The 19,608-nt window shown below is 38.9% G+C and overlaps 1 protein-coding gene across 1 annotated transcript in view; it reads left to right on the top strand.

The window, feature by feature from the left end:
• Positions 1-19,608, top strand: part of MYO16 (myosin XVI) — a 285,335-nt gene that overhangs the window by 241,988 nt on the left and 23,739 nt on the right. Inside the window, exons 31-32 of the mRNA XM_030458595.1 lie at positions 1,305-1,612; positions 3,401-4,597. Coding sequence (XP_030314455.1) covers positions 1,305-1,612; positions 3,401-4,597 — 1,505 coding nt within the window. The remainder of the gene's footprint in view (positions 1-1,304; positions 1,613-3,400; positions 4,598-19,608) is intronic.

Raw genomic sequence — 19,608 nt, 5'->3', positions numbered from 1 at the left:
GAGTACTCATTTTACAAATTCAGCAAATGCTGGGAGCCTTTTTGTAGGAATTGAGTCCCTGATCTCTTTCCTCTCAGACAGCTAAGTGGGCAGAAATAGCATTTGCAGCTAACAGATATGTGTCTACAAGAGAAATATATCAATAACTTGCTGGACATATAAATGTTTATTTTTCCATAGGAAGTTAATTTTCATCCAGAACAACTCCCTTTGCTTTCATTGCTTTTGTCAGTGACTTTTATTAAAGTGAAAATGGCAGTGCATCTGCTTAATTAGCTTCAAATATCCCAGTGATTATATATTGGAGGAAATGCCTTTGTAGGAAAGACTGTAATTAAACATTACAGTGAAAACAAATTATCCACTGAGCACCATGCTTTCATCTCTAGCTATTTCATTTACTACATGGGCAGCTGGCTATATCCTGTGCATGATTTCCAGCTCTACTGGTGATTTGCCATGCAGAAACACAATTAAAATAAAAATACTCAGGGTTTTGTTTGTAAAATGACAGCACAGACATCTTCTATTGAATATATAACCACTGCAAGTTAAAAAATTTCTAACATTTTGATTTTTGAGGAACAAAAAGCTAGAAGATTTTTTGTTAATAATTGATTTGTTGGAAGCAGCTGATGAATATTTCTTGATACGCATTGAAATAGCAAAACAAAAAGGAAAAAATGGAATAAATAAAACTCAAAACCTGTGGTTGAAATAATTAAACATAATGTTGTAAGTAATATTATTAAAATGATAATTAATAATTTTGTATAAACAGGATGGTACGTAGATATCTGGGTGGAATTTTTCAAGCAGCCAATATAACTGCTTAAAAAGGTCATCTAGTATTTTAAAGATTTGCATTATCTAAATAGAATTTACAGTTGTCTTTTTCGAAAATAATGATAAAGGCTCAGTGTTTGCTGCCTCAGTAACTTTCTATTAAAATGGATTTCCCAGAAATTATCATTCAGATTGAAAACCCAGCTTTTGATTGTGTGTAACAATCAAAGTGTGAACAATTCATTCAGTGAATGTCTGATCAACAATATGAAGCTGCCTAAGGAAAGCTGCATTTGTGTGAAAAAGGGCCAGTGTCCTGATTTCTCATGAAACAGGAAATGGAAGAAAGCTTGCAGCTCGGTCTGGATTTGTTTGTTGGAAGATTACTACACACATCCCCTCGACGCAGCAGGGGAGTTGTGGAGATTGTTTACCAAAAAGCTGTTGTTATGTTTGCATGAACAGGTTCATTGTTGCCACTTGAATAATGCATCTGGGCCTCTTTTCTGTATTTTCAGAGCTGAAGACAAGGGTGGGAAGGTCTCTGAGGACAGCTTTGCTGGCTGTCGAACGCCTAAGCACTTTCATTCCAGCTCCGTCCCCGTCCCCATGGCAGTGGATGGCTTGGTACATTCTGCAGCTGGGTCATCCATCAGATCCCCCTCCCTGCACTCTGTGTTCAGCATGGATGATAGCACTAGCCTGCCATCACCAAGGAAACAACCTCCTCCCAAACCAAAGAGGGACCCCAACACACGACTGAGCGCGTCGTACGAGGCTGTTAGTGCCTGCTTGTCGGCAGCTTCTAAGGAAACCGCTAATGAAGGTCAGGCAGAGGGAGAGAAACAGTCACAAAATGCTACTCTAGGTTACTGATTTATTCTTTTCACTTTGATCCTCCAAAACACAGCCAAGTGCCTTTGAAAAGTCCTGCTCCTCTGAAATATTTCGGTGGCAAGGAATAAAATTAGTCGATTTGTCATTTGTTTCCAAATTAGCAAATAATACTTGTGTTCTAATTGCCTAGTTTGTCAGCAGTCAAATCCTATTTGCAGAACTCCCTATAGAGACAAATCATCTCTGTCAACTTGAGCTATTCTGCCCCACTGACCGTTTTGTTTCACCTTTTAAATTATATACTCAAATACCTTGCATCATTAAAACAGAAAGCTTGAATCTTGAGTTTCACCAAGTTAAACATTTAACTTTCTACAACTTTTTTCTGTATGTTCACATGAATAACTTATGCATTCAGTGGTTCAAGTCTGTGCCATAACTTACTTTTTGTTAAGAAGGAAAGTGCTATGAAAGTCTCAAGTTGTCTTAATGCATTATAGTGCATGTAAAATGGTTTTGAGTTCAGTTGTTCTGCTCTCCTTCACTCTGGGTAAATGAGTAGAAGATGAAGGGAAGGAATGCATTCTGCTTTTCCTTGATAAACCTGACTTGTCAGGGATGGTGTAAAGGAACCTCTAGGCTCATCAGGGGAGATCCTTCAGGTTGAATTAAAAGCTATGTATAACCATTCTCTAATCCTGCATGCAATGGATGGAAACCTTTGCTACTCCCTCTTGCAAAATATTTGCTGTTCTCATGTCCAGTTCATTAGATGCCAGTCCATTTTTCTTAACTTCTTCCTTGCTCATTCAATCTCTGTGTAAGGAGAGATGAACTGTGCCCAACATACTTTTAAACTAGTATGGCTAAAGGAGCTCCGTAATTGTTTTATGCCCAGCTCTGCAAGAGATGCTTGGTTTAACATAAAATCTTTAGCAAATTTATATATGTATGTGTGGTCTTAATATTAATGTCTGTATATAGTCACAAAAGAACTTCAGAGTACCTCTCCAATGTACAAAACAATAGGGACAGTTTCCCTGCTTTATACTAATTTTCCAAGAATTATGTCAGATTCCTAAGTCTTTTTCCAAACCCAGCTCTGATTTACACCATCCAATTTTGGTCTTAAAAGACCAGTCACCTGAGTGTCTAGCCTTTGCACTCCATACATGCCTGGAGGCTGTGAAAAGACATCTAGTTTAGGTAACTGTTTGCTCAGTCAGTGAATTGCCCTTAGGCTATGGGATTCCCTAACTTTATAAATTATTTCCATACCTGCCATACAAAATGAGAAGAGGCATAATATCTGCCTAGAATCAGAGTTTTATAGATACTATGTAAAAGGGGGAGGAGGGTGCTTCAGTTAATAGCAATAACATGTGTCTAAGTAGCACCATGCTTCTAGTTAAAAGCATGCCCCTCTCTTTGCCTTGGAGCAAAAAGAATAATGAGCATATATTTCCATGCGTTACAGACATCACCGTGAACATCTGGATTCAAAAGATGTCTCCTGAGGAGTTAGTTCTTATCTTTTAGTGGCTGGAGAGATTACCAAACCAGATTATATGCCTAGTTAGCAGAGGGTTGTTGTTTGGAAGCTGAATGTTCTGCATTTCATTCCTAGAAATACTTATATTTTTATTTAATCCCTGTGTTTGTGACTGCTGCATATTGTAAAACTACATGGGCAACATTTGAAGGCTTAGAGTTCTCGACCTGTGTAAGAAAAAAGTTTTTTTTCTGTTAATGACACAGATCTTTTTTACTTTCCTAGTACTGACCCGTCCAAGGCCACACAGTGATGACTATAGTACCATGAAAAAAATACCTCCCAGAAAACCAAAACGAAGTCCCAATACGAAACTTAGTGGCTCTTATGAAGAAATACCTGGCCAAAAGCCTGGGGATGTAAAACAGGCAAGCACAGTAGCTAAACCAGGTGGCTATGACACTGTGACTGTACAAAGAGTAACTTCTTCTGATGGACCACAACATGGTGTGTTGAATCTCTACATGTCACAAGAAGAGGAGGAAAATGAGCCAGTCTATATTGAAATGGTAGGGAATGCAGTGAAAAGCAGTTCTGCTGAAGCAGAAAGCCCAGAACAAGGAGAGTCTGTATATGAGGAAATGAAGTATTTTCTACCAGAAGAAGGAAGCAATGGTAATGGAATAATTCCAGTGACTACTGGATCTCCTCCTCTGTTGTTTGAAAGCAAAAAAATTGTTAATCTTGAAGATGGGACATTGGATGGAAACAATCAAGCAGCTCTGATCTATAAAGACTCATGTGACATTCCAGCCCCTTTCCCTAATTTGCTCCCCCACAGGCCTCCACTGCTGGTATTTCCTCCAACCCCTGTAACTTGTTCACCTGCTTCTGATGAATCACCTCTGACACCACTAGAAGTCAAAAAGCTTCCTGTCTTGGAAACCAACCTAAAATACCCTGTGCAGTCAGAAGGCTCAAGTCCATTGTCACCACAGTACTCTAAAAGCCAGAAAGGGGAGAGTGACAGACCAGCATCTCCAGGCTTGGTTGTGTTCAATGTTTCCAGCAAAGTGACTCCTCCTTCGACACCACCTCCTCCTCTACCACCACCCCCTCCTCCTGTACCACCTCCTATTGCCTACCGGGCTTCCACACATTTTGCATTTCCTCCAGAGACTTGTGCAAGTTTTCTGGTAAATACAGGGAAAACAGGTACAAACTCAGATCTGTCCAAAATTTCTCAGAGACCAAATCCTGCTCACCTTGGATGCTCACCTTCTCCATTCTCCAAACTGCCTTACTCCCCAAAGGTGGCAAGAGCAGATCACAGGAAATTGAACTCTAATTCCTCGTTCCCATACAGCCCTACAAACTCCAGGTCATTGACCAGTCCCCTGGATGAGTTAACAAGTTTGTTCAACTCAGGCCGGAGTGTGCTACGGAAATCTGCAGCAGGACGTAAGATCAGGGAGCCAGAAGGTAAGACAGATATCTCTGTGCTTCTGTACAGTGTACTTCTTCTGCACTGGAATTCTCTTACTACCAATAGAGTAGGTAAAAATACAAAACTAAAGTTTAATTTTTTGTTGGTTGTTTTAAAGGGAGATTTGTTGTAGTCATGAGAAACGCGCCTGGAAAATGCATTGGGCAATAAATATTACAGTTCTTCAGGGTTTCTCTGAGATGTCAACTTTTCTTTTACCAAAATGCTGGTATGACACAAATCTAAATGGATTATTTTCAACATTCCAGCGGTCTCAGTAAAAGAAAGCAGATGTTACCTCATATGAAAAAGTATTTGTGGTATCAATATACAGAAATACTTTGAATGAAGTATATTTCTACATGTCTGATACTTCAACACGAAGACTTTCTTTGAAGGTTTCATTATTTCATTTCCATGAAATTCTGAATTTGGTGATGCAGCAATTATTGCTTTTCAAAGTAAGGCAGAGGTAGACAGTCATGCAGCAAACTGAATGTATTTCCTTTTTCTATCCTTTCATTCTTACCCCTCCTGTCATTTACATACAATTATGTACATACCCAGAGATTACTTGGTATCCTGACTTTCTGGTATCTGAAGGACATATTTTGTATCTAATGTAAAGCCAACTGTAAAATGAAGTAAAACTTGCATTTTGCTATGGGTTTTTTGAGACCAGTAGTTTTATTTGCTTTGACAATAACACTTGACAACATTCCTTGCCTATAAATACATGTAGAATGCTGTTTTGTTTTGCTTTGCTTTTAAGTTGGGTGTCTTGTTTTATTATATAGATAATGCATTTTTATCCACTAGAGGATAACTTTTAAAGTCAACTCTTCAGATCAAAAGGCTCTGTCAGTGTACCTGATGAGGGCATATGGGGAAGCCTACTCCAAGACACAAAACTGACCTTTACCTTGAGACCTTGAAGTTGCATTGGGATGGAGGATTTTTAGCAAACTCAATTTTCAACTAATGTGAGCAAGATAGAGTTCAGTTTGGGCCTCCTGTGAGCTGAAGCTAGTAAATTAACAGAGGCTTCCATATAAAAACTTAAATTTACCTTTCGTGTGGAAAATGTTGTACTTCTAAATATTTCATCAAGGCAGGACTAAGTAGGAAAGATCAAAGTTCAAAAATGGTATACGATAAAAAACCTGAATCAATATTTTATGAGCTATGAAGCTACTGTATAATACTAAGTGCAGTTACATATGAGTAGTTCAATGATGAGCAGATACACTGAAAGTAACAGATACAGATCTATGTGGGTGTTTTTACAATTTGCTTTTTTTAATGTATTTCATTTGTTAATTTCTAGGGTAACAGCTGGAAAACAATACCTTTCATTTAATTTCTGATGCAAAGTAATGAGATAGCAATCAGCAGACTGGAATATTATGTACAACTGGAAGTTGTCCAGGTCTTCATTCTGATTTTTTATCACTTATTGCCTAATGCATATGAAGTTCCTGGAAGACTCCTCTCTTTCTTATTTTTCTCATTTGTAGTATCTTATTTGTAGATTATATGGTAAAAAAAAAAAATTAATTTAATTTTAATACAAATTCATTAAGATTGCAGATATGGCCCAGAGCAACACTCTGTATGTGCAGTTTCCCTGATTTCCAGAAGTTATAGCCTAACAACAACCTTAACTAAAAAAATGAAAGTAAAAATGAAAAATCATGGGCCAATTTGAAGTCAAGGAGAGTTGCCAAGCTATGGGAATCAATACGTTTCAGTACAGGATCATCAGCATTTGAGATAAAAGCCTCCTTGCCAATATCAGAGCAATACAGGCAGATCCCCCAACATGCCTCTCTTGCCTGGAGGAATAATTTCAGGGCCTGAGAACACTGAAACCCTTTTGGTTCCTGACCACTTTGTGAGAAATGTTCATTGAGAATTACAATAAAACAGATTTGTGGTTTTCTGATGGACTGCAAACATATTGTGAACTGAAGTGAGAGCACTCTTCTTTCACACAGGAAACAACAACAACAACAAATCAAATGCTTACAATTTTCTTTGCCTGGTAGCCTAGCCTAGATTATATTTTTTTTTAATAGAACAGAAGCACCTATTGGTTCAACCAATGGTCAGGATCATGTAGTATGCAATTTCTTGTAAAGTGCTTCATGTGTAATGGGAGAAGTTTTCCATTCTCTAGATCTTACAGTTTAAATAAGCGAGGGTGAGAACTGAGATAAAGTGATTTCTTCAAGCTTGAAAAGAGTTGTCATTGAAACCACAGCTGTATTGTTAGGCAGTGATATCCTTGTTACTCCAAATAAAATGAGATTTCAGTGAAAATATAGTTTTCTTCTATTCTTCCTGATTTCTAGAAGTATAAACCTGTAAAACAAATAGAAACTCAATGGTCACATGCCCTACTCAGGTTATTTCTAGACAAGACCTTAGATTTGAAACTGGATTTCATGAAACTCATTTCAGTATCTTAATGACAAAACCACACTCTCTCGTAGCATGTAGACATTTTAAAATATTCAGCATAGAAGACATTCTTTGCATAAGAGACAATTGGATGTTACACTCAGCTTGCTAGTTCTTAGTGTTATTCCTTTTGATTAGTATAGCTGATATTAAAATATTCCATATGAAAGGGAATTGTTTCTGCTTCAGAGCAACCGATGGAATAATTCCCAGCCCATCATCCACGCTTAGATTGGCAGAGTGAGTATTCACATAGATCCTAAAATAATAATAATAATAATAATAATAATAATAATAATAATAATAATAATAATAATAATAATAAAATTTTAAAAATGATTTTAAAAAGGAGAAAAGGAAATATGATTTTCCCTCAACCTGCATGATTTTTCTTACTATCAGGCTATTAAGATAAAGACTTGATGCTTTGTCTCCTTCCTGGTTGACTTCTGTGTCTGAGCAAAAGAAATTGTGCAAGTTTGCAGCCCTAGATATGGGGCCCAAGAAATAAAATTAGAAAGACCTTTCCTTTATTTATATCATCAATGTTTAGGCTTCCAAGCCTTGTGAATTACTCTTAGTGTCTCAGTACAAGTAGATATATTTATGCAAGTCTATACGTGTGCTTCAGTGACCTATTTTTCTCCAAAAAAGTTTAGTAATTTATGTAGAAACAACAGAAAAGTCATGGAAACATTAGATTAGCTAAATACCAATACTGTTCAAATGTTTGACCAATATAGTTGGCATCTGTTAATTATATTAATCCCTTCTTTACTTCCTTCTTAAGTGAGGTATTTCCAAGGCAAATAACTTCATATACCAATGAATTATTCCCCATTCTCCATTTTAAGCATTGGAAGTCACAGGAAGATAGTTACCACTGACAAATAATACAGCTATTTAGGCTTACCTACTTGGGACTAAAGCTTGCTAAATAATCTTTATTGAAATTGGATCAAACTTGGAAAATAGCAGGGATGAATGTACTGTCTTATCCAAGGCAGGTATCCTTTTCATAGCTAGAAAAAAAAATTCGTTGTATAAACAGACTAGAGTGAGCCATTGTGAAGATAAAATCTCAACTGTGGATTGCCAGTTAATTCCCTACTGGGGGCTTCTGAGATGGAATCCCAGTCCCTTATCCTCTAAGCCACTCAGCTTTTCCTCCTAAGCAACTTAATGAAGGAAATATTCATATCTGCATTTCATTATTGCTATATTATATTGATACAGCATAGCATTTAAACTCTGGGGCAAAAGCTAACAACTTACAAACCTGAGTAATACAGAAGGTTGTGTTGTCACCTTTTATCTTCTTCTGCCTGTGAATGCTGGAGGCATGAGTACATGAGGCACTGGTCTTGTAGAATATCTTTTAAAGTAAAATTCCCAAAGCATTAAAACTTTAATGAATTAAGCTTCACAACTCTTCTCAAAAAGAGATTGATATCTGTTTACATAATTGCCTTAATTACCAGGGAGTGAGGGTGACTTTCTGTGACTAATTTTCAGATTAGATATCTAAACACAGGAGAGTCATCACTCTCTGATTCACTGTGGACTGCTTGCACTCTCAATCTGAATCTCCTGCAGTAGGTGCAGAAAAAATGGGAGCAAGCCAAAGCACTGCTAGCAAGAGTTCTATGTGAGTCATTATAAAAAGGCCAGTGCTTGGCTAGCTGTAGGTTTCCTGTGCAGAAAATTACAAAGGAGGAGACAGAATTGCTGCCAATACAGTTGCCATCCATGCTGGATTATTTTTCTGAGGGAATAATTGCTGTTTGTATTATTGCATCCGAAAAAGCAGAAAGAAGAGTCTAGAGAAAGTACCCTCCATTCCTGTTTACAGAATGGCTGTAAAATTTTTACAGCCTGGAAGATACCACCTAACCTGCAGTCTTCTCATTTATAAGTCTTCCATTATGTGGGTTATTTCTCACATGAGAGACTTGTTGGTTTAGGATAAACATGCCCACCCCACCGAAAAAAATTACATTTCAGAATTTCTGAAAACTAGTTTATTTTACTGCTGAAGACTACTTGGTGTTCCTATTACGATGTTTTGGGTTGGTTTTTGTTTGGTTGGTTTGTTTGGTTTTTGTTTTTTGTTTTTTTTTTACTGTAGCATTTGTCTTCCTGTTTGCTCTTACAGGCTAAAATCATGTAATGTGTAATTTGCTTTGGTTTTCTGTTTTGACATGGAAAAGAGGCTTTGTGTGTGATTACCATAAATAATTTTAACCTGAAGATTATTAGAGGAACAAATTGAGTCTCATTTATGCTTCAGATGAAAAAAGAAGAGATACTTTCATAAAGCTTTATTATATTTAGTTTGATAAGAAAGTGGAATTGTAGGTCACTTCTGTTCCTGATACAAACCAAGAATATGACAATTTGGCAGTAAACATGTCACTTGATTTTACAGAGCTGTGGGTATTCAGAATATAGTGGAGAATGAAATTTGAACACACATTTTAGGGAAAGTCTCTAATTAAATTCTCAACTTGAGTGAGAAATCTGTTGAGATACTTCTAGTTACGTCCATCTCAGCATTAAATTATCTTTTGTCTAGAGCCTCAGTGCAGAACACTGGAACAATAATTCCACTTCATAAAAGCTTTAAAAAATGTTTGGAAAGTATTAAAATAATTTAAACATAAAAAAAAATTCTTACTAAAAATATTAACAACTAAATGTGCTGACTTGTTGGTTTTGGACCAAAGATATGTTATAAACAAATCAAGCTACTCTTAAACTGACTTGTCCAGGTGTCCAGGAGCAATGCAGGTGTGACTGCACAAACTCTGTCCCTTCAGTGATGACTCAAAGCTCTTGACAGGACTTGTGCCACTCACCATGAAAGGAGGTGAGGATGGTGTTCCAGTTCCAGCATCAGCATTTTGTGGGGCTGCATGAAGAAGCAAGAGAAGGCAGTTGGAAAGAGATTGGGAAAAAGACTTGGTCATAAACACAAAGGATCTTTCACCCTCATGCTCTGTCCATGCTGCTGCACTTGTATGTTGAAAGCATGGAAGAGTGCTTGGACATGGAGCACTGGAAGCTGGAATAGCTGTTTAGGGCATCTGTCTTCTCCCTGGGCCTTTGGTGGGTGGGAAAATAAAACCTTCAAATGTTTGTTGGTTTTAATTGTCCCTCTATCTTAAAATGAAAAACATGAAACTTAATTTTATTTTTTGTGTGATGGAACTTCTAAAACACACAAGAAAAAATCAGACCGCTAGAAACATTTCATTATTTCTTTTAGCTTTTTCCTTAAGGGCTGGTTGCAGTATGATGCTGACATCCTAGTGTATGTAGTGACAGTTTTTAGCCACAGGTTGGCTATATTTGTGCACAGTTTGAAGGCTTATCACATTGCATTTATGATAGTCATATGTTCTTGCTTGAAGGTTCACGGATGTTTCACTAACCATCACTGTATCCCATCCCCTACATGAACTGAAAAACAAGTTAAAGAAATAATCTATATTCAATTTTTATTTTAGGGGCTCACTTCCAAAACAAAGTGGGAGTGTTATCCAAAAAGTGTTCCAGAACAGCTTTCTCTGATTTTTGGGCAGGATTACAGTACAGGTGATCCAAAAATATTCCTTATATTGTCCCTTAAACAATCTACTTAAAGTTTATCTGTCCAGTGCAGTCACTTGCACCAAGACTTCTGCACTGCAGTCGATGCCAGAGCTGGTATGAGAGAGATTCTAAAAAATCTCTGTAGAAGTATTCTCTGGGAAAAGAAAATAAAACTGATGTGATGATGTTGGCAGTAACAGATCCCTTCTGTTTGTTTGGGTTTTTGTTTGTATTTTTTATTTATATAATATTTGCAACCGTGTTTGTGGGGGAAGAATATTGAGACACTGCCTCATCACATAATTCCTTCCAACAGCAGCAAAAGCCCAGCAGTAATGGCTGTTCTGTTACTGAGACACCACACACAAATATAAACAAATACCTGCCTTGAAAAAGAACTGCTGCATCCACATTAGTTAGAAGAAAACAGTTTAAAAAAAGGGAAGCCGTGTTTCTTACTAAATTGCCTCCTCCTTTTCCAGCACACCAGCAGTTTAATAACCACACAAACACAAGAAACACTCTTTGGTAAGCCAATCAACACACCTAACAGTGAAAAAAAACTATTACAGAGTAAAATCAGTTACTTTTTTCCATGTTACACTTGAAAAGGTGAGGAACATGGGAATATGGATGGAAAAAATGCTCTCCTAAATCCAGAAACTGTCCCAATCCTTCCTTCTTGCCTTCTGTGGTTAGTAATGAACCTCAAAAAGGCCTGCAGAGATCAGTTCCTAGAGAAGATGAAGTGAATGAAATTCCCAGTCTCTGAAGCATGTACACTACCTGGGCTTTAGCACACTTGCTGCATTAAGAAGATGTTCCAAGGTCTTGCTCAGATACTATCAAGAAGGAAAGGTGGTAGTCTTTCCATATATTCTTCATCTCCATGTATTCTTCATCCATTACCAGTATTTAGAAGGCTGTTTTCTCCATTTCAGCAGCAGTGTTCTTTTTCTTATATTGGGAACAAGCCTAATTCAAACAACCCAGACTCAGACAGTGACAGAAGGCACTTGCATTACCTGTCTACCTCACCAGCTCTGAAAGTTTACCTGCCCTAGAAATGCCCCTAGCACGCCTTCTAGGAAGGAGGGAAAGGTTTGTAGATTGTAGTGTTTGTCACTGAAATAAATGGAAAGTAAGAGCCCTATCTCCCCATCAGCACAAACCCATCGGATAAGGAGAAAACAGAAGAAATCTTTCTGTTCTAGGTGTATAGTGATTTACAAAAAAGTGATTGAGGTGATGGTTCTTAAGGGCTGCACCAGACCTGGGAGTTGTTGCAGTCACTTCAGTGACTTCCTTCTCACTACCAGCTCTTATCTTCTGAACTGTGGCTGATAAATGTCACCTTAACACAATACTCTACAGGGAAGCTCTTTATCCCCAGCAGAGTGAGTTCTGTCAGCTGATATTCTTCATGGCCTGCATTTTCTCTCTTTGCTTTCCATTGCTCATGTGGAGTTTCTGCAAGTGCAGCTTCCCTGAGCAAAGAAGTGTTCTGTGGTTCTGTTTCTCTATTTACCTGCTTTCTTGAAGAACGTGGCTTTCGGGGTGGCTTGTAACACCATCTGATAGCTCCACTTAATCAGCTCAGAGAGAAAGCATGCTGGAAGTGACAGTATAAATTCACTTCTGCCTATCCTAGGAGCAGCATTTCGGGGGGGAAATCCTAGACAATTGCTGCTGTGAGGGCAGTCTTTGTGAGGTGAAATAAATCAATGAATAATTATTGCCTCTGGCAGCTGCGGCAGCCAGCAGCACAGCTCTGAGGGTGAGACAAGCAGTACATGCTAATAGGCTGGGGGAATCCTGCCTTGACAGTTTTCATCCTACTCCATTTCTTTCAGCAAATAAGATGCATTTGTTTGCCTCCAGCTCTCAGCAGACAAAGTAAACAGTCATGCTACAGCAGGTCACAGTGTGACTTCATGTGGGTAAACTGAACTACTCCGAAGCAATAGGCATTCATCCAGCAAAAGGACACCCAAGACAACATGTGCTGAGGGTAGCTAGGAAATGCCACAGACAATAAATGTCTCAGCAATCAGTTACAGCAAAACAGGAAAAGCCAAGTGCAATTGTCAAGCTGCAGCTGAACACAGTGGTAAACACTCGAGCCAAAATAAAATGGACTGCTCTTACTTAACCTTTCTCTCCCTTCATCAAAAATATCTGTGTTTTTTCAGCAGCCACCGTGTTCTGTTTTTCTTTTCTCTTCACTTCACAATGTCCACTTACTACAGTAAATGTAGCAGGCATTCAGGGTTGGCTATTAGGATTCCGTGTATTCACAGCTCTCCCAAGGCAGAGTGAGAGCACAGATCAGGAATCCCTCTGTCTGCCATGCCTCCTCTTTCATGTGCAGGTTAAAAGGATCCATCCGTTCTCTCTTATTCACATGTATAATGACAAGCTGCTTGATTTGAAATTTCCACTGTGCTGGATACCAGCCACAGGTTTCAAGGAAATCGTGCTATTTATATTCCATGATAGCCCAGGTACAAAAAGCTTCTCTTGTATTACATTAATTTGTCTGCCAGAATCTATGTGTTTTCCAGATTTCTGAGTTGCTAGTAAAGTGTGGAAAGCAGCACATCTTGATAACTAAAACCACATATCGATAATTGGTTACAGAAAGTTCTGTTTTCCATGGATGAAGAAATAATGTTTGATGGAAAATGGAATTTATTAACCACATTAAGTGATATGAAAGGAAACTCATTCCCCCTTTTCCATATATTTCTTTCCATAATTATATGTGTTAAATATTTTGCAGGTTTCCTTCCTTTGTGAAAAAGCCTTTAAGCTTTTTTTCTATAATATTTGCCATTTCTGTTTTATGGGGCTGATGGGTTTGTACCAGTTCAGAGGTTGTTTCTATTTTAGGACCTGGATACATCCTGCCTAGTTTGTGGCACTGAAATTCTTCAGCTGGGAATTGAGCCTGGGTAATTAATGGAAAAGGAGCATGTGCCCTGAAAGAATGGTCCAGGTGCAAGTCAACTCAGATCAAGAGGAGTGTGTGATTTGCCTTTACACTAGAGCAAAACCAGGGAGAACCTGCTCTCTTCAGACAGGGTGAAATTTTTAAATGTGGCTTCAGCAGCAATTGCATAACAGTTCACTGCCCCACCAGCCCCATCTGCCTTGAGGTTGCTTTTCTTCCATATTTTTCCTTTTTTTCCCCAAGATGGAATTAATACTGACCACTTATTTCTGACTGTGGTAACTAGTGCTGCCAAGGTGAAGGATGATGTCTGTTTTAGTAAATAAGGTAGTGCCAGGGAATGTCCTGAGTATGGCAACTCAATCCTCTGCTCATTAAAAGTACTAGAACAGTCCCTGGGATGTTTTTTGGACCTGGCAAGCTGGCTCCCTTCCAGAGAGGCATGGGCATGGTGCAGGGAACAACACCATCCAGGTATAATTTGGACGCAGCCTCTCTGATGTGGAGGGCAAGAAAATCTAATAACATAGACATGGTTCTCCTACGACTTGAATCGGGGCCAAAGAAAAGTTCTGATCACATTTGAATTTCCAGGATAGACAAAGCAAGATGTCCTCTGTATTTATCCTGTGTTATGTATCCCTTGGTGCTTTGGCAGTGCTTTGCAAAGCATCCAAGGTAAGCAGGAATCTGATCCAAAACTCACTGAAAGCAATGGAGCCCTTCTGTTGTTATTAACGAGTTTTCAGTTAGACTGTAAATGAGCACTAAATGTTAAAAGAAGTACTTGGAAAAAAAAAAAAACAAAAACATATGGGGACAGATATATGTTATGCATATTCTTACTTTTAAAGAAAGGAGAGCAAATAAGGGTTTTGACAGAAAAGAAAAATGAAACCCAACCAGGTGAGTTGGGCACTTAATAACATACTACTTTTTCTTGTCTTGTTGCACAGAGTCTATTGTGATTCTTCCTAAATGCTGATATCAGTCATTGATTTATACTGTGCTTTAGACTTTATTAAATGGGCTGAATATCATGTAGACTTACAGTGCATTGAGTTTCTTTTAAGAGTGAGTTAATGGCTCAACAAGGAAAATAAAAAGCAAATATCTTAAATCATTTCCATGATTGTCATACTCTGACTTTTGGTCCTAAAGTGAGTGAAATTTCAGTCCACCCTGTGCATTATGACCTTGTCATGAGTTTTAAATCAGCCTCTTCCAATAACACAGAGAATAACAAGTAAATGTGCATTTCGTGATCAGCCTTTTCTGCATACCTTTCCTCTTACCCTTTCCAAGTAATTTGAATGTAATTTATTATGGGCTTATTCAAATACAGAGCTTGCTTATAAGCAAATAATTCTTAATCTTTGATTTGTCATACTCTGACTAAGAGCACTGTACATGTGATTGCTTTCATATATTAACTATGCTGCAGTTGAGGGGCAAATTATGCCCCAGTCCAAACATTTTTACAACTCTGTAATCCATAGATTCTGATAAACTGCAAGATTAGTCAGAGAAAAAATTGACTGAGTCAGAGATATCGTTTTGGCAAAGTCAGTTTACTGAAATAAGGATCCAAATGCTGTTCACTGTTGCAAACAGTCTGTAGGTTTTCACTTAAAGCTTATATTCTTTTTATAATTATGAACTCCCACCATGCTCTTACAGCTGATGCCTCTCTGTAACTAGTCTCTCACAAGTAGGCATGGATGACTCTTGAAGTAACATTTATTACTACCTGGAAACTGTTAAGATGCTGGTTTTTTTAAAAAAAAAAAAAACAAAAAACAAAAAACAAAAAAAATGAGACCTAGTAAATCATTCATCCATCTGGTGAGAAGAACAGTGCTCAAGTTGGAACAAAAAGCTAAATTTTTGCATGTCAGTGAAGATGTTCAACTGTGGGAACCACAGTTTTTTCTTTACCTCTCTCCTAAAGTATGTCTGAGAGTTTCAGAAAGTTGATACAACATGAGAGAACAGTGCACACTTATATATGCAGGGACCATGGGAGCAAAGGAAGAGTGACAATAATGTGGAGGGAAGTCCAAACTTCTGTATCAAGTGACTGAGAAAACAGAAGGGTAAAGTAAATTTCAGACTAATATTTGATGGATAAAATCAGCAGAGGGAATTTCTCAGTTTTTAGTGTTAACAGAGAGCTTCCCAATATCTTTTATAATTGCCCACAGAATTCCTGTCTAAGATACCACTATGCAATGATAGATTGTGTAGACCAGAAATATTATGAAATCAGAAGATATCTTTGTTATGTTTAGGGGTATTTTGGGTAGTGGGTAGACAGGAAAGCCAGGGGTACCCCGGCACAGAAGATTAATTCAGGGCCTTTTGGTGAGCTCGTTGAAAAAACAAATGCAGTCCTACTATAGGGAAGGATACAATCTGAGGACAGACTGGCTGGGGAGCAGCTCAGGGGCTGTGGGAGGTGGGCAGGAGCCAGCAGCAAGCCCTGGCAGCAGAGATGGGCAGCAGCATCCAGGGCTGCACCAGCCAGAGAACCATCAGGAACTCTAGACAGGGGTTGCCCCCTCTGCCCAGCACTCGTTTTTAGACCACACCTGGGTATGGTGGCCAGTGGGTGTCCCCAGTGAAGGAAAGACACCAGTAACCCCAGAGTGAGTTCACCCCCACGATGCTCAGGGCTGGAGCTTGTCCCTGTGAGCAGAGGCTGTGGCATCAGGGCTTGTCCAGCCTGGGGCAGAGGCACCTTCAGGGACACCTCACAGCCCCCCCCAGTGCCTGTTGGGAGGGGATGAAGAGAGGACACCAGGCCCATCACAGCCATGTGTGGTGGGACAACAAGGCTGGGCAGGCAGGAACTGACATGGGAGGGGCTCAGGCTGGGTACTGAGACCCTCCCTGAAAGGACAGGCAGGACAGGGAGTGGGCAGAGGGTTGGGATGCTCAGGGAGTTGGGGCAGGCTCTGTTCTTGGGGGCTTTCAGGACCCAACTGGGCAGAGCCCTGAGCAACCTGGTCTGATCTTACAGCTGGAACTGCTTGGAGCAGGGGGTGCATGAAGGACCTCTTGGGGTTCCTGCCAGACTGAATTTCCCCATGATCCTTTATAAATTTTACACTGGTTACACCTGGCTAACGCATCCTCTTGTTATCCTATTTATTGAGGGTTTAAATCAGAAACTCACCCCTTTTACACAAAGTCAAAAATAAATAAGCTAGGGCTAGGGCTTGTCCAGGAGTCTTTCAGAAGTGAGCCAACATACGCAGTTACACTTTTTCCACAGACTTGCATGACTCTGCTCCAACAAGAAACTGAAGATGCCTATATATAGAAAATTAGTACAAGTACCTTTATATAATCCAGATTATTTTGAAATAAAATATAGAGTTCTTTTCTACCTGCAAAATTAATTAAATAAGAATATTTTCTCTATATAGTTTTCTATTTAGAAAATAAAGGTGTGTTTCATATTGACTGAATAGAGCAAATGAGGTAACAGACCTCTGTCCCAAAAGATATGCTGCATAGCTGTCCCCTACTTATTTCTGCCAATGTGGGATGATGTTTTAGCTCAGTAGGGCCTGGCCACCATTCTTTGTAGTATTTATTCTTACAGATATAAAGGAGAAAAGATAGCCTATTTTTTTCCATGAATGTCATGAAAAAACATCAATGTAGGTATGGAACAAAAAGCTTCTGCAAATTGGAATGCAAGGAAAAGTCTTTCTACTTGCACATTCTCAAATGAATTGCAGATGTCAGGCAAATCAATAAATCTTTTGGATATCAAGAAAAATAAGGATCCCAGCCACTTCCTCTGAGACTCTTAATGTGGAAGGTGGCACAATAATTATGTAGGTGGATTATGATCTATAGGCAAGTGCACTGACTATTAACATCTAAAAGTGACATTTCCTTTTCAGACAAATTTAATATGAGCTGTAAAGATGCATTTTGCAGTCAGCTAGCTTGTACAGAAGCTGTATCAGGCATGCTCTAAGAAATGTACTGTATGTATTTTCCAGCTCAGACTCAGGTTCTACCCTCTCCCAAGCCAGTTAATGTGGGTAGGTCTGGCCTAAATTTTTCAAGGCATAACACATTTGTGTAAAGACACAGTTTATGAAACAGCACCACTGAAACACTCCCATCAGATCTGGCAAAAAGTAATGGTCAAGGAATGAGGGCAAAGGAGGGAACAAACAAAAAAAAATTACATGTTTTACTCTGACAGCTTGGGAATGAACTTTTTTGACTTTTCAAGACAGCTTTTTTGTTAGAAAAGGAAATGTTAAGGAAGATTCAGAGCTAGATAACTTAAGGCTAAATAAAACTAAGAAAGCCCTTTTCAGTGAAGTTTCAAGTTAACCAAAATGCACATATTTACCATCTCTGGAGGTTTCTCAAAGACATGTAGATGTGGTGCTTAGGGAGATGGTGCAGTGGTGAACTTGGCAGTACTGGGTTAATGTTTGTACTTTATGATCTTATAGGTCTTCCCAACCAAAACAATTCTATAATTTTATATATTTTTAGTTTCATTAATCATTTTTTTAATTTTGGTACTTTTTAGACCAGGTGGGTCTTTTCCAGATCAGCCATAAAAATGCAAAATAGACCATGGCCATGCAGTCAACATTCAGTTTGAAAATCTGCAGTCATAGTGTCTGCTACCTGGTGAAAAATGTTTTTCCTGTCCCCTTGGAAAATACTCATGTTCTCAAGACTTACACAAATATACTGTACCTTTGAGGGAGCTGAGGTTGTTATTGGAAGTATGGATGAATTCTTTAATGTTGGTTTAATGGCTGGTCTTTTGGCCTCTGCTGGTTGTTCCTGTTATTATGGCAGAGCTTAAACAGACACAATGAAAATCAAGGAACAGCTCTTTGAGACCTGTCATAGAAGAAAAATTTTCATTTTTCAGTGCTATATCAGGACCCCTGCACTCAGGTCAGACATAATTTGTCAGCCCCACAGCGAAGGGCACAACTCAGGGTGGGTGGAAAGAGATAGGAAAAAAAATGGAGTTAAACAGAGAGTGAACTGGTCTCAGCTTTGTCTCCTGTGAAAGAAACCTGATCATAGCATGGAAGGAGTATGTATCTGTGTTCACCACAAAATGAAGAGAAATCCAGAAAAGACAGAGAAAGCCACCAAAACCACCACAGCCCTACCAGTGCAGCCTGGTACAGCCTCACCAGCCCTGCCACCCAAGGAGGGAGTGGGGGTAGCTGGGGAGGCCAGAATTGCAGTGGGGGTCCCTCCTACCATCCCCATCTGCTCACTCCCTTGTCTCCTATCCCCTGGCCTGCCTCTGGCCCCTCATCACCAATGAGGAGCAGTGATTGGGAAGAGCTGATGGCTGAGCCCCTTTCAGTACACAGGGCTTTCAAAGCCAGGCAAGCTCAGAGCCAGCTTCAGGCACTTTGCCATCAGCTTTTCTGCTTTTCATGGATGTGCCACCAGCCAGAGGGGGAGAAGAGAAGTGTTTTGCCCTTCTTTATGAAGAATTGCATTGTACATAATTTGGGAACTCTTCTTGAGGATCAGGCCTCTTCTTGATGTCTTGAAGAGATTTAGCTGGAAGGCTATGACATGAAACCCTGAAACTTTATAGAAAATGACAGATGATGGCTGGAGGGCCCTGAGGCAGAGTAAATAATACCCACAGGGAGACTCTGCTGGGAGGAGTACTGCTACGTACAGTTCATATCAAAGGCCATTTTATTTCTTGTGGGAGGAGATAAGAGAATAAAATAACTCCATGTTATAGCTATGGTTAGTATCACCCAATGCACTGACAAAAGTCATTGCAGTGATGACAGTGGTATATTTTACTCACGTAAAAACAATTGAATTTAAAACAGAGGCAATACAAATATTTGTTGAGCTTTAGTAGCTGATATTTGTGTGAAAAGTACTGACTTAAATATTTAAACTTTCTATACATTTATCAGTGGACTCAGTAATAATTATACTTATTACGTCAATTTGTTGATT

Source organism: Calypte anna, chromosome 1 (genome assembly GCF_003957555.1).
Source record: "Calypte anna isolate BGI_N300 chromosome 1, bCalAnn1_v1.p, whole genome shotgun sequence".
NCBI classification, from domain to species: Eukaryota; Metazoa; Chordata; class Aves; order Apodiformes; family Trochilidae; genus Calypte; species Calypte anna.
The sequence above is the reverse complement of the archived record's forward strand: the minus strand, read 5'-3'. Positions and strand labels throughout refer to the sequence as shown.